The sequence below is a fragment of the Choloepus didactylus genome, chromosome 1 (assembly GCF_015220235.1).
Source record: "Choloepus didactylus isolate mChoDid1 chromosome 1, mChoDid1.pri, whole genome shotgun sequence".
Classification (NCBI taxonomy): domain Eukaryota; kingdom Metazoa; phylum Chordata; class Mammalia; order Pilosa; family Megalonychidae; genus Choloepus; species Choloepus didactylus.
The window spans coordinates 111,091,364-111,104,637 of NC_051307.1; the positions used below are offsets into that span (position 1 = coordinate 111,091,364).

General features: G+C 45.0%; 1 protein-coding gene and 1 long non-coding RNA gene across 10 annotated transcripts in view; both read right to left on the reverse strand.

Moving 5' to 3' along the window:
- Positions 1 to 13,274, reverse strand: part of LOC119537368 — a 379,219-nt gene that overhangs the window by 30,646 nt on the left and 335,299 nt on the right. For all 9 annotated transcript variants that reach the window (XR_005217427.1, XR_005217429.1, XR_005217423.1 and 6 more), the window contains one exon: positions 5,631 to 5,739. This is a non-coding gene — a long non-coding RNA (uncharacterized LOC119537368). The remainder of the gene's footprint in view (positions 1 to 5,630; positions 5,740 to 13,274) is intronic.
- Positions 7,324 to 9,052, reverse strand: SOX2 (SRY-box transcription factor 2). The gene has a single exon (XM_037839827.1). It carries the CDS (start codon positions 8,556 to 8,558, stop codon positions 7,602 to 7,604), a length of 957 nt encoding a protein of 318 aa, XP_037695755.1. The 5' UTR covers positions 8,559 to 9,052; the 3' UTR covers positions 7,324 to 7,601.

Genomic DNA, 13,274 nt, shown 5'->3' on the forward strand with positions numbered 1-13,274 from the left:
TGGTAAGCCAGGAACAACTGTCCTAACCACGGCATGATATCCGAACCAGAAAACTGTTCGAAGACCAATTCTTAAACCAGCCCTGAAATTTGTGCCTGGCCCAATAAAAATACAATAAATTAAGCTTCAATGTACATCCTAAAGGCTTTGGTGTAATTTATTGAGTGTCTAAAAACAAAACAAACAAACAGAACAAAAAAACTCATTCAAACCCTGAAACAGATTCTAGCTAGCAAAGAAAATAACTTTATCTATCTATCTATACATACATACATATATTCACACACATACATGTATATAGGGAAGTGGGGTGCGCCTGCACCTGTGAGTGCCAAAGAGTCTGGCTGTTTGGATATCAGGTTATGCTCATGGATGGAGGGATGGTGGCGAAGGGGCTCAGGAGCCTCAACAACGGGATGGGTAGTGGTGATGGATGGAGGTCTACTCCACTGGCTTCACCCTCCAAGTGTTCCGATCGCCCTTTCTGGAACACTCAAACGAATCATTTCATCCCCGAGGCCCTACAGGCCCTGACGTCACGAGGTGGGGGTGGGGGCGCAGCCCCGCTTCTGGCCTGGCCGCGGGCGATAAGAACCCTCGGTAAGAATTCACAGCTCCTTTTAATACAGTAATTATTTTTCTGCTTTCCGCGGGTGGGGGCGGCTTCTGCCGGTATCCCTTCCTTCAAGAAGATGTGCAGGGAGAGCAAGTTTGCAAGATAAGTTCCTAGACAAACCCTAAGCCTGTTAAAGCGCTGGACAAAGAAGAAGGGTGGTCTGAACAAGGCTAATGTCAGCGTCCAGAGCCAGGAAGGTGAGAAAGGACTCGAATTTCTGTATTGATCTCTGGATTCTAAAATAGGAATCGTTTGCCTTCCCTATTACCTTATTCTGCTAAAGAGTAAGAAAAGTAATAGCTATTAATTGAGCCATTTTTGTGTCAGGTGCTTTGCATTCATCTTCTGTGAGGTAAATATATATTATCCCCATTTTACAGATGGGAAAGTGAAGGAACTGTATCCGCCCTCTCCTACTTGCTCCAACTCCACCCGGGCCCAATATTTCTGAAAGCCCAGATTGCTCCTGTCACTTCTCACAGCCATGCCAATCAGCGGCCTCTGGAATCGGAAAGGACTAAGAGTGAGAATATTAGTGACTGGGTACCAAACAGTAACAAACAATCCCTTGGAAGTAAAGGCTGGAAGGCAGGACTCCACTCTGACTTGGAAGTTTGGGGCCTAGACTTATCTCCGGGGTCACCAGGTGAGCGTAGGGGGAGGGCTGAAGCTGGGGTGCAAGAGCTTCCCCACAGCTCGATAGAATTTCCAGACTTGCCCGACGCAGGACGGTCAAGGGCGAAGAGGGAATCGGGCTGTTCTAAAAGAACCAGAGAGGGGAGAACTCGAGCCCCATGCCGCACCTTGCCAGAGAGCTCCATAGGGCCCGCCGGCCAGGGCCACGGTGACGTCAGGCCTCGGTCCCGCGCCTGTCCGCCTCGACCTCCAGCTGCCCGCGAGTTCGCCTGGGGCTCTGCGCGCTGCGCGCTCCCTAGGGCCGCGGCTCCGCGGGACACCCGCGCGCTTACAACTCGGCACAGCGTCCCGCACCAAAGCCTGTGTAGGGAGGCGCATTGTAGTTCAAAGCGCCGAAATCTTTATAAAACACAGTGCACACTTCATTCTTTACACGCCAGCAGACGAAGGCAATGATACGAATCACTCCTTGGAGCTTTTAAAATCACCTGGCATTACTTTGCAATGTAGAACAAGCGTCTCAAGTCCAAACGCCTGGAAGCCGCAAATATCTCTCCGTCCCTCAAGGAAAGGACGTTTTATTTGTTTTTAAAGAGAAACTGAACACAGTGCTCAAGGAATCAGTAATATCACGATGACGCCAAAATATAAAACCCATCCGAACAGGCTCACTGCCATGGAAAATCTTGGCCTTATCTCAACACCCCACCCTTACACAGTAAGTCCTTTAGTCAAAATAAGAAAGTCAAGTCCACTATTGCCTAAAGGTCACAGAAACAAAACATACAAACTGAAAACAAGAATTGTGAAACTGCATAGTATCGTGAGAAGAGAGGAGGTTAGATGTTTCCCCTGGTGGAGTCAGACACTAGACTTCCAGGAAAAATCTTTAATAGAAAATAACAACGAAAAACACCAAATCACTTTTCTGGCTTGGGCAAGTACCCTGGTTTTGGAAAGCTCCTTCCACAGCATCTTACTCTGTAACTCCAGAGGCTGTGTCCCTTCGGACTTTATCCTTATTTTCATAGTAAGGGTCAAGATTCTCTCTTCCCCTCCCCTTCTGTCTTTAAGAGATCCGCCTCCTGGGAAATGTTTCCAGGGAAATCCACCCAACTTGGGGTGAAAAAAGAAAGCAAAGAAATAAGTCCATCCCCATCCCCAACCCCAGTTGTGACTGGCCTGAAAAGCAGCTTTTGCTCTGAAAGCAAGGAAATGCAGTATAAAGGACCCAGAGTGAGGTGCAAATTATTTTAAAGCAATAATGGCGTTTTTTGGGGGTGGGCGAGGCAGGGAGTATTGGGGAATGTGAACTCAAGGCAAAGGAAATTCCTTCTAAAAAGCAAAATGTGAGGGCCTGTTTTGCAAAATTCTCCAGGAGCAAGAAAAAACGAGGGGGTGATAAAAAGCATTTAAAGTTACAACAGATAAATAAATAAGTTGTGCCAGCTAACAGGCGATCAAACCACTGTCAAACTTCATTCTCAGATCAGTTAGCTATAAACTGTTAGCAATTGAAAAGTAAATCTTGTGCACACAAAGGTACTGTTTAATTTTCTTCTTGTAATGGTTCTAAATGAAGACCCCATCACTATGCAGTTACACGGTACTTTCTGTCCCCCTGAGGCGCTGATCAGTTCTTTTTAACGTGAGAAAACTGGCAGCTCAAAACCCGTCAATGGCGCTCCCACAACAAAAGTTCTGAAAAGCTGAATGAATTGGGTTTGTAATTACTTCTTCCCTTCTCCCCCGACCCCCAGCAGCTTATCTCTTATTCATTCAACTTATGTTATTGTCAACGAATCTTACTCTCAAAATCATTCCCTTACCTAGGGCGATGGAAGAACTTATGACAAGGCAGAAATGGAATACTCACCCCCCCAACTGCACCTCAGCGTTCAACCAGTAGGTGGGGGAGGGGAGGAGGGACTACCCTGCACCCCAATTTACTCTGGGACTATTAGTACTCTCGGAGTACTCAGCCTACAAAGTCTTGCATTTTAAAACTGAATTTTATTGGCAAACAGGAACATGCATCCTGTCTAAATTCATAGCCCACCTGAATCTCTGAAATCCAGTGACATCTCCACTTAGAAAAGGCAAAGACTATGACTAAACACCTTCTACTCTCTCCCCAAATAGCAAGGCCTTAATAGACTTTGCCAGACACAATGTGGAAATTAAGATAAATTATTATGCTTTTGTTTTCTTCTAAATAAAAAAAAGTCAATGAAAAAGGAAAAGAGACTACAATTTTCCCCATTCCAAGAAAAGATTTTATGAAAAAGTCAGCTTTAGAATGCCAGGGCTGTGTATTTCAATCCAAAGCACTGCTGATGGAGAAGAATCTCCTGAGATTTCCTACTGTAAGAATGTGTCGGTTCTAGAAATAAGTACAGCTATTACAACCAAATCTACTAGCAGTCTAAATAATTAATTGAAGCATTGCTCTTTGACCCTTGAAAAGTCCAGTAGGGACACGTTTATAGTAATAATACCTCCGAATGAGCCCTTGTCAAATATTCATTTAGTGGTTAATGTGAGCCATTTTCCCCTGGGACCGTCTGTAATACCAGCTTCCCAGCATTGGCAAGAAACCTTGCTAATCTACCCCTACAGCTCAGCAAAATATTTTAACGCTCTTTATTTAAAGTATGGGGGGAGGTGCGGGGAGAGAAAAAATTGCAGTGGGAACAAACTGTAATTTCATTCTTCTTCACATTTCTACTCTGTGTATAAGGTTAAGGAAACATTTAAATTCACCCCTCCCCCCTTGAACTGGAAATTGAGTGATTTTAGTGAGCAGAATAATACCTCCCAGGAAGGAGCTGAACACTCAACAACTAACTTCAGCACCAGGAGATAACCATCTCTGGGCAAGTTTATGGGAACCCCTTTCTTGAAAATCACATTATTATAATTAAAATACTATATATCCCATTTTAATCTAGCCATGAAACTACACGTCTGGTGGAAGTATTTAACACAATCAAATGAATGATACAATGAGATATGTATATCATTTTTCTCAGAGGCAGTTTATCAAATGAATTTATATTTACAAACAGAATACTTTGACTTCCATTTTTTCCCCCAACTATTTAATTTGGAAATAAGGAGGGGAAAAGGGAGTTCTATTTTACGCAGACAGTGCAAATCATTCCAAACTAGCCCAACTTTCCAAAATATTTCTCTCTCTTCCCTTTTCAAAATATTTGAACTTGTGCATTTTGCCAAAAAGTTGTTGCTTTTGAGTTAATCTAATCCTGTGTGTTCTTTAGGGAAAAAATGGGGGAGGGGGTAGTGCAGTGCAAATATTCTAAATCCCTATACATATTTCTAATATATCCCTATTGTTTTTTTAAACATATACACTCTCTATGTAGTTGATTGACTCGAATTCTGGGACTAACCCCCATCCCCCAGCAAGATCATTTGGATCTTTATTCAAGGTTTCTTTTATTCGTATGTGTGAGCAAGAACCGGCGAAATGTGCTCATTACCACGTGAATAATCCGTATATGCATTACAATGGCTGGCCAGGCCAGGGAAATTCTTTTAGAGTCTCTGCATTAATTAGGGGGGAAAATGCCTCACTTAGAATTGGGAACTGGAATAATAATTGTCTTTTCCAGTACAATATTACCCTAAAAATTAGATGATTTCTAAAAAAAGAAATACAGATGCATACACACCTAAAATAAAGCAATCCAGAATGAATAAAAATAGTAAAACCATACCGTCTGCTCTGTCATTAGACCTTTTCTCTGGACCCCAGAAAAATGAGAGATCCCCAGCGCAGCCCAGAACTATCATTAGCAACACCATGGTGGCCGGAGAAAGAAAGACTTTCTCCAGAAGATGCAAACCAACAGGACGACCTAACTCAGTGACTGCAGCGGCTACTTTACTTAAGGGTGGACAATTCTACCGGATCCTAACTTCTCCAAAGTTGTATAGCAAGTTGAAGCAACAAGCACTTGAAATTGTGGGAACTAAACCTGAACTCTTAAAAATGCCCGAATATTGGTTCTTGATCCCCTTCGATGGGGGAAGTTGAGCGAGGCAAACAGTAACTTGGAAAGAAAAATCTCTGGCTGGGTCTACAGACTCTCTGACTGCGCCGAAGCGCAGGGTGGGTGGTGATGCAGAAGCATCGTTTACTGATTCAAAGACCATGGAGATTCCCCAACTTTCCCGCTCCCACTGAGGACAACTATCGCCTTTCTTTACCTTTTCGAGGGCAAAAGAAAACAATCTGCTCTTATTTCCCCACCCCCACCCACTACTACTCTACTAATGTAGTAAAACATTGCTAACATATCAAAAGCATAATCATCTCCAAATGTGATTAGACCGGACAAAGTAAAATATCTACCTCAGAGTTGATTTGTTTTCTTCTTTAATATGGCTGTTGCCTGGCTTCTCTTTTGCTTGTTATCAGCTGTAGAGATTATCCGATTTGGGGCTACAGGCTTGGACCCGCGCTGCCAATTTAAGAAATGGAATTCGGGGAGGGAGGGAGAAAGAGGAGAAAAAAGAAAATAAACAATAAAATAGCCGTGATAAGTCGGGGAGTTTTGCAAGACAGTCTTTGCTTTCTCTTGTCCCTAAACCGGAAAATGTAGGAGAAAGTTTATGAAGTCAAGGAACAAAGAACTCAAACCACTTGTTTCCTCTCAGACAATAGCAGGGCTGGAATAATCCATACCCCCAACTCAGCAGATGAGCACTGTGTATGTCTAGTCTGCAATTACTCGGATACAAGAAGCATCATTTCCCCTGTACCCAGGTTTCCAAAAGGGCCTATCGTGCTGTGAAAACGAAAACAAAACCAGCCGACCTGGTTCTGATTTGGCTCAATACCCCATCTGCTAAGCGAATTGAAAATTTTCAGAATTGACTCCTTTCTGGCAACAAGTGGCATAAATCAGTTTAAGCACAAGTCCCCATCATGCTTATTCATGCTGCTTGCAAAAGGAGGGGGTGGACTTACAATATATGTCTGTAGTTTCTATTTTAGAAACGACATAAGTATTTCAATTTTAAAAGAGTACTTATTCATTTAATCTTCCAGCCACTTATTTGTTGCAGCTAACATTAGCACATGCTCCTGGTTGAGAAAAGCAAGGTTTTTTTTTTTGTATTTTGCTTTCTTGGCTGAGCACAGTATTATAACTCCCCGAGGAGATAAGCCTAATAATCAGTGTTATCCAAATAAATAAAAGACTCAAAGCATAATTTCAGTGTCCATATTTCAAAAATTTATTTATCTCAAACTGTGCATAATGGAGTAAAAACTTAAGTTGAAAATGTACCTGTTATCAGGGTGGCATTAGTTCAAATATATACATGGATTATCGGCAAACTGATTCAAATAATACAGAGCCGAATTTTTAAAATACAACTACGGAAAATAAAGGGGGAAAAGTCTTAAAATATCACAATAAATTTACAGAAATATTACAAACCATAAGAAAATATTTCAAAGACAGTAATTTCATGTTGTTTTTATCTGAACAAAATGGAAAGTTGGAAAACAAAAGCTATTATAAATTACCAACGATGTCAACCTGCATGGCCATTTTGCTTTTAACAGTAAGTTAAAAAATTTAGTACATCTAAAACTTTTGCCCTTTTAAAAGACCATGGAGATATTTTTGCCAGTACTTATTCTAATTTTTTCCTTTTGTACAATTTTTAAACAATTAAAATGTCCAAATCTGAATAATTTTCTTCTTTCCACGTTTGCAACTGTCCTAAATTTCAGCTGCAGAATAAAAATTCAGCAAGAAGACTCTCCTTGAAAAATATTGGCAAATTCTCAGCTTATAAACAATGGACATTTTGATTGCCATGTTTATCTCGATAAATACTGTACAAAAGTTGCTTGCAAATATTAAAACATTTTTTCGTCGCTTGGAGACTAGCTCTAAATATTACTGGTAAAGACTTTTGCAAACTTTCTGCAAAGCTCCTACCGTACCACTAGAACTTTTAAAAAGTTTTGCGTAGTTTTCTTTCCTCCAGATCTATACAAGGTCCATTCCCCCACCCACCCCACCCCCGGGCTTTCTCTGTACAAAAATAGTCCCCCCAAAAGAAGTCCAGGATCTCTCATAAAAGTTTTCTTGGCATCGCGGTTTTTGCGTGAGTGTGAATGGGACTGGTGTTCTCTTTTGCAGCTGTCATTTGCTGTGGATGATGGGATGTTCTTTTTCTATTTTATTTTTTTAGCGTACCGGGTTTTTCTCCATGCCGTTTCTTATTCTCCTCTTTTGCACCCCTCCCATTTCCCTCGTTTTTCTTGGAAAACATCTCCCCTCTCCAGTTCGCAGTCCGGCCCTCCTCACATGTGCGAGAGGGGCAGTGTGCCGTTAATGGCCGTGCCGGGCACCGGGCCGCTCTGGTAGTGCTGGGACATGTGAAGTCTGCTGGGGGCGGCGGGTTCCGGCACCTCGGCGCCGGGGAGGTACATGCTGATCATGTCCCGGAGGTCCCCGGCCTGGCAGGGTGCCCTGGAGTGAGAGGAAGAGGTAACCACAGGGGGGCTGGAGCTGGCCTCGGACTTGACCACCGAGCCCATAGAGCCAAGCGCCATGCCGGGGGTGCCCTGCTGCGAGTAGGACATGCTGTAGGTGGGCGAGCCGTTCATGTAGGTCTGCGAGCTGGTCATGGAGTTGTACTGCAGAGCACTCACGTCGTAGCGGTGCATGGGCTGCATCTGCGCGGCGCCGTGTGCGTTGAGGCCGGGGTGCTGCGGGTAGCCCAGCTGGTCCTGCATCATGCTGTAGCTGCCGTTGCTCCAGCCGTTCATGTGCGCGTAGCTGTCCATGCGTTGGTTCACGCCCGCGCCCAGGCCGGCGCCCACCCCGACCCCGCTCGCCATGCTGTTGCCTCCCGGAGCCAGCAGCCCGCCGGGCAGCGTGTACTTATCCTTCTTCATGAGCGTCTTGGTTTTCCGCCGGGGCCGGTATTTATAATCCGGGTGCTCCTTCATGTGCAGCGCTCGCAGCCGCTTGGCCTCGTCGATGAACGGCCGCTTCTCCGTCTCGGACAAAAGTTTCCACTCCGCACCCAGGCGCTTGCTGATCTCCGAGTTGTGCATCTTGGGGTTCTCCTGGGCCATCTTGCGCCGCTGCCCGCGGGACCACACCATGAAGGCGTTCATGGGCCGCTTGACGCGGTCGGGGCTGTTCTTCTGGTTGCCGCCCGCCGCCGCCGCGGTGGAGTTGCCGCCGCCGCCGCCCCCCGAAGTTTGCTGCGGGCCCGGCGGCTTCAGCTCCGTCTCCATCATGTTGTACATGCGGGCGCTGTGCGCGGGCCCTGCCCGCCGGCGGCCGCCGACCCTCGGCCCGGCTGGGACTTTGGGGGGCCCGCGGGCGGGGGGGAGAGGAGGAGGGGAGGCGGGCGGGGGTGTCGTCTGGAGCGCGGGGCTCCGCGAGGAAAATCAGACGAATAATAATTTGGGGGAAAAAAGAGAGGCAAACTGGAATCAGGATCAAAAAGAGCGCTTCCCTCCTCCTCTGGCCGATCCTGCCGCCGCCGATGATTGTTATTATTTTTTTGGAAAGGCTTAAGCCTGGGGCTCAAACTTCGCTCCCTTTCTTTCTCTCTCCTCTTCTTTCTCTCAGTCCTAGTCTTAAAGAGGCAGCAAACTACTTTCCCCCTTTTGCAAACACTCTCTTCTCTGCCTTGACAACTCCTGATACTTTTTTGAACAAGTTAATAGACAACCATCCATGTGACGGGGGCTGTCAGGGAATAAATGGGTTTCCAGCGACCAATCAGCGCGCGGCGGCTCCTCCACTTGCGCCCAGCCTCGCCGCTGGGTTTTGCATGAAAGGGGGCGGGGCCTACCGCGCCGCGGGCCGCGCGGAGGAGGGCGAGGGAGGAAGGGAGGGGGGAGGGGAGGAGGGGAGGTGGCTCCCACAGCCCGTCAGCCAACCACTGAGAAACCTTTGTATCCCCTCTCGCAGCAACAGGTCACACCACACGCCTTTTCGAAGGAAATGGGTAAACAGCACTAAGACTGTTTTTTTTTTCTTTAAACTTAATATTGATTTACTTTTTAGTGCGGGGTGCTGAAATGAAGAAGGGGCACGGGAAGCAGCTAAGGTGTGGGGGTGGGGCAGGCAGAGTGGGTGGTTCAGGGCGACTGTCCAACTAGTATTTCAGGAAACAGGCAGTGCAAGAGTTGTTCTGTCATTGTTCTCCGGCTCGGCCGCAGCACTCCCCCCCCCCCCCACCAACTCCAACTCCCCTAGTCACTGCCCTCCCTCACCGCGCTCTTCCCTTCGCCTTTCTTCCTCCACAAGTGCCAACACTCCCTCACCCCCTTCTCACACTGTCCCGACAAAGAAGTTAGGAGATGGAAGGCTCTGTCCTCAAAACCCTTTTTGCGTCCACGTTACTTGCTCTGTTCTTAAAAATAAATCCTGCCACAGTCATGTGGCCAATTCTAGTGCTGGGGACAGGCAGGGCCTTGGCAAGCTGCCGCATCCACTCTTTCCCCTGCCCAACGCAGCGCTTTGGCCCAGGAAATTACAGCTTGCCCCCTTACCCCCAGCCACATCTCCTACCTGCCCCCTCTAGTCTTTCTCCATTCAGTTGGTGCAAAGAGGATGCACGTACCCTCGTTCCCTCACCCCATTTTTCTGCTGAGCCGCCCCCCAAAGAAGGATTTCAGTTGTGCCAGTTTCAAATGGGGCTTGGGGGAGAAAGAGATAAACAGAACGACGCTCAAAAGTGCGGGTGGTGGGGGAGGGTAAGTTCAACTTCCTGGCATCCCGCAGCACAGTACGGAGGTGGCACTTGGGCCACACTCACAAACTCCCTCCCACGCAGAGTTAGTTCCCAGGACTCGCGCAGAACCGGCCCTGGCATTTCCCCCCGCCGACTTCCAGCGAGGTGGCCGCATCTCCTGGTTGCCTGGGCGCTGTGGGCCTGGGAGGCGCGGATGGGTCCGCCCGGCACAGGCACAGGTGCAGGCAGTGCACAAGGGCGAGGGCGGCCAGGACTGGGCGAGGGCGAGCCCAGCGAGGCGGGGGCTGGAGGAGGGTGGGATGGGGGCGGGGGTAGGGGCGCAGGAATCCTGCTCGCCCAGGACCCAAGAGGGTAATTTTAGCCGCTCTCCCATTGTCCTGACCTAAAGATTTCAATAGGTAGGCGCTCAATGCGGAGAGCAATGGCAGCACGTCCGTTACAAATAGGTAGTTTTGTTTCTCTTGTTGTCGCTACACGGAGTCAAACAAAGCCCCGTCTAAGTTTCCTTCCACTCACTTGTTGGGATCTTTGTGGCTAAAATGCACTTGACTACAAAGGGGGAGGGGACAGAGAAGAAGAAGAAAAAGAAAAACCTGATGCCATTTCTTTTTTTATAAAAGGCTTAAATCATCAGAGTTATTTATTTTCTTTCTTCTGTAACACTCTCTCCGCCCCCTTCTCCTCGGACCTAAGAAAACGTACTGAATATTATCTACCGACCACGTTCCATTTATTATCTTTACAAAACCATGCATTGTTTTGTTCCTTGCTAACCTTCTTCCCATAATCGCTACCCCCAACCCCACCCTAAGCTTCCTCCAATCCCTACCCTCCCTGACTTTTCTGGTATTAAACTCAAGCTGTGTATGTCTACCGGAAATCCAGAAAAGTTCCAAAAAATAATCCTGCAGACTCTTCTTAAATTATTATTTCCAAGCAAACCCCCTCGCCCCTCCTCTCCCCTCCCGCGGGTTCTCATATTTTCTCTTAAGTTGTGGCTTGTTTCGGGTCTTGGGAACCCGGGAACGATGAGACCGATCTTTTCGAAATTCATAAATATATGTTACGCTGCCAAATAATGTCTTCTATTTAATAGAAGTGTAATATTAGCTTCGATTATTAGGAAAGAGATTAGGAAAAAGGAAAACTTGAAAGGATCTGGGGAAGAGAAGGCGGCCAGGCGGCCAGGGCTTTTCAGCGCGGCTGGTTTCAGGGATGTGGCTGGTGCGCCCCCTACTGGTAGATTCGGCCTCCCAAGATCATTGCTTTTACCTTAAAAAGAAAGTGTTTGGAAATAATTAAAGGGAAAAAATGAGGGGGGTGGGAGGAAGATTAAACTAATTACATGTAATCTAAACAAAAGAAACGTTAACAAATCATATAAGCTGTGGAACCAAATCATAAGAATCAGATTTAATTTGCTTAGCAGAAATGAACATATAACCTGGAGATAAGTGGGAGGTTAAACCATGGGAAAAAATAGGTACAAATTATGAGATTCAACATATGAATGAATTATGATTGTCCAGACGTAACGAAGGGCAGACCAAGTATTCACTTTATGATTGTGTATACATTGTTCTGAGCTTAACAGCATTATTCCAAAAACGAAAAAAAAAAAAAAAAGCTTACTGGTGGTAGTCAAGAGTTGAAGAAAAAGATAAGGGGTTGGTGTGGATAATGGTGTATATGTTTTAAAATAAATATTAATAACAGATGGTTGTAGAAACAAATCTTTTAAATAATCCTCCCCCCCTCCCCCCAGTAGTAAGAGGCACACATTTTTTTCCTTGGGATGATATATAAAAAAGCTTTTATACATTCTCAGATGCATGTGTTTGTGCCTGAACTCTATAATAATGCATTTAAGAGGTTAAAGGGGCTGGCTAGGTCCTTTGTTAATTGCTTTTATCATATAAATAAGCTATGAAAATACGTTAAAATTGTGTTATCATTGGTTGCACTTATTTACAGCTTTATTTTAATTAAGCCTGCTGTACTTATCAAGGCAATAAACTAACTGTGGCTGGTGTTTATGCATAATAATGTGCCACGAAAATAAGATTAAAGAAGGAGGTGATAGTAGAAACAATTTTCTCATTAGATTTCTAGAACATACACATTTAAAAAACCAGATCACTGGCCACTCTATTTGAACCTAGCACCATCACTGGCCCTGGAACATAATAAAAACTGTAACAATCACAACAGACAACAGAAGCGACACTGTTTTAGGTTTATAACAGACGGCTACAGTACTAATAACAATACACCATTGACTATTAGAGAATCAAAATAAGACTTGGAACAGGGTGCTTCATCCTCTGAGAATTTAAAATGTTGCCATTGGCACAATTTATGAAAATTGAAAGTGCTTAATCTAAAGAGAGGGTAGCATTTCCCTTCCAAGAGCAGTAAAAATCTACATACTTTTAGTGTAAGATTAGTAATTAAGAACAAAAATGAATAATGCCTGGGATATTCTGATTTCATTTTGTCCTACTATAGGCCCTAGCCAAAAAGTCTTAACTGTTAAGTATAACTTGATTTTATTAAACATTTTTTTCATTGCTTTCTCTCTTCCAAACTCCTCCCATCCACCCTCAAGTATTATATCTAAAGCCAACTAACAATTTTGTGGGGATAGGGGACTGTAGACTTAGTTTTTCTTCTTAGCGGCAAATAGAGGTTTAACTTGCAGTAATTAGGTGAGAACTAGCCAAGCATCTTACTATTATGATGCTTGTTAAAAAACGCTTCTTTTCTGCATCTGCATTTGAGTGTGTTCCCGTTCTCTCTTAATCTTCTTATGGAAATGAAGGCAAACGGCAGGGAACCTGCAGAGTCTTGGAGAATGTCCTTGTTAACTGGAATTTCTCAGCATTGCTAATTAGCAGAGTTTGACGACCACCAGTATTGGGGAAGGCTCTGTTTAACCACTCACAAACCATTCCAAGGAAGAGCAGACTAATTTTATTTTGTAATTAAAATCTGAACAGGGTCCTATTTGACAGTTAGGGCTATGAGAGTTTTATCTCCCTGTGAAATAATTACTGCCTTGATAACTCAATTTTCTGAAAAATGTCAACTGTGGGCTCCAAAAGTTTTAATTTCATTACATAAGAAAAAAAAGAGAGAGAGAGAAATAGAAGAAAATGTACAGAAAGGATTTCTACTTCGGGAACTGGTGAAATACATTAGGAGCCAGATTTAGTCAACTGAAGGGTTACCTTCCCCCCACTTTTGGGCCATGTTT

Bases quoted from the DNA above. Each gene is read 5' to 3' on its own strand.
- SOX2 (XM_037839827.1), bottom strand. From the start codon at position 8,558: ATGTACAACATGATGGAGACGGAGCTGAAGCCGCCGGGCCCGCAGCAA.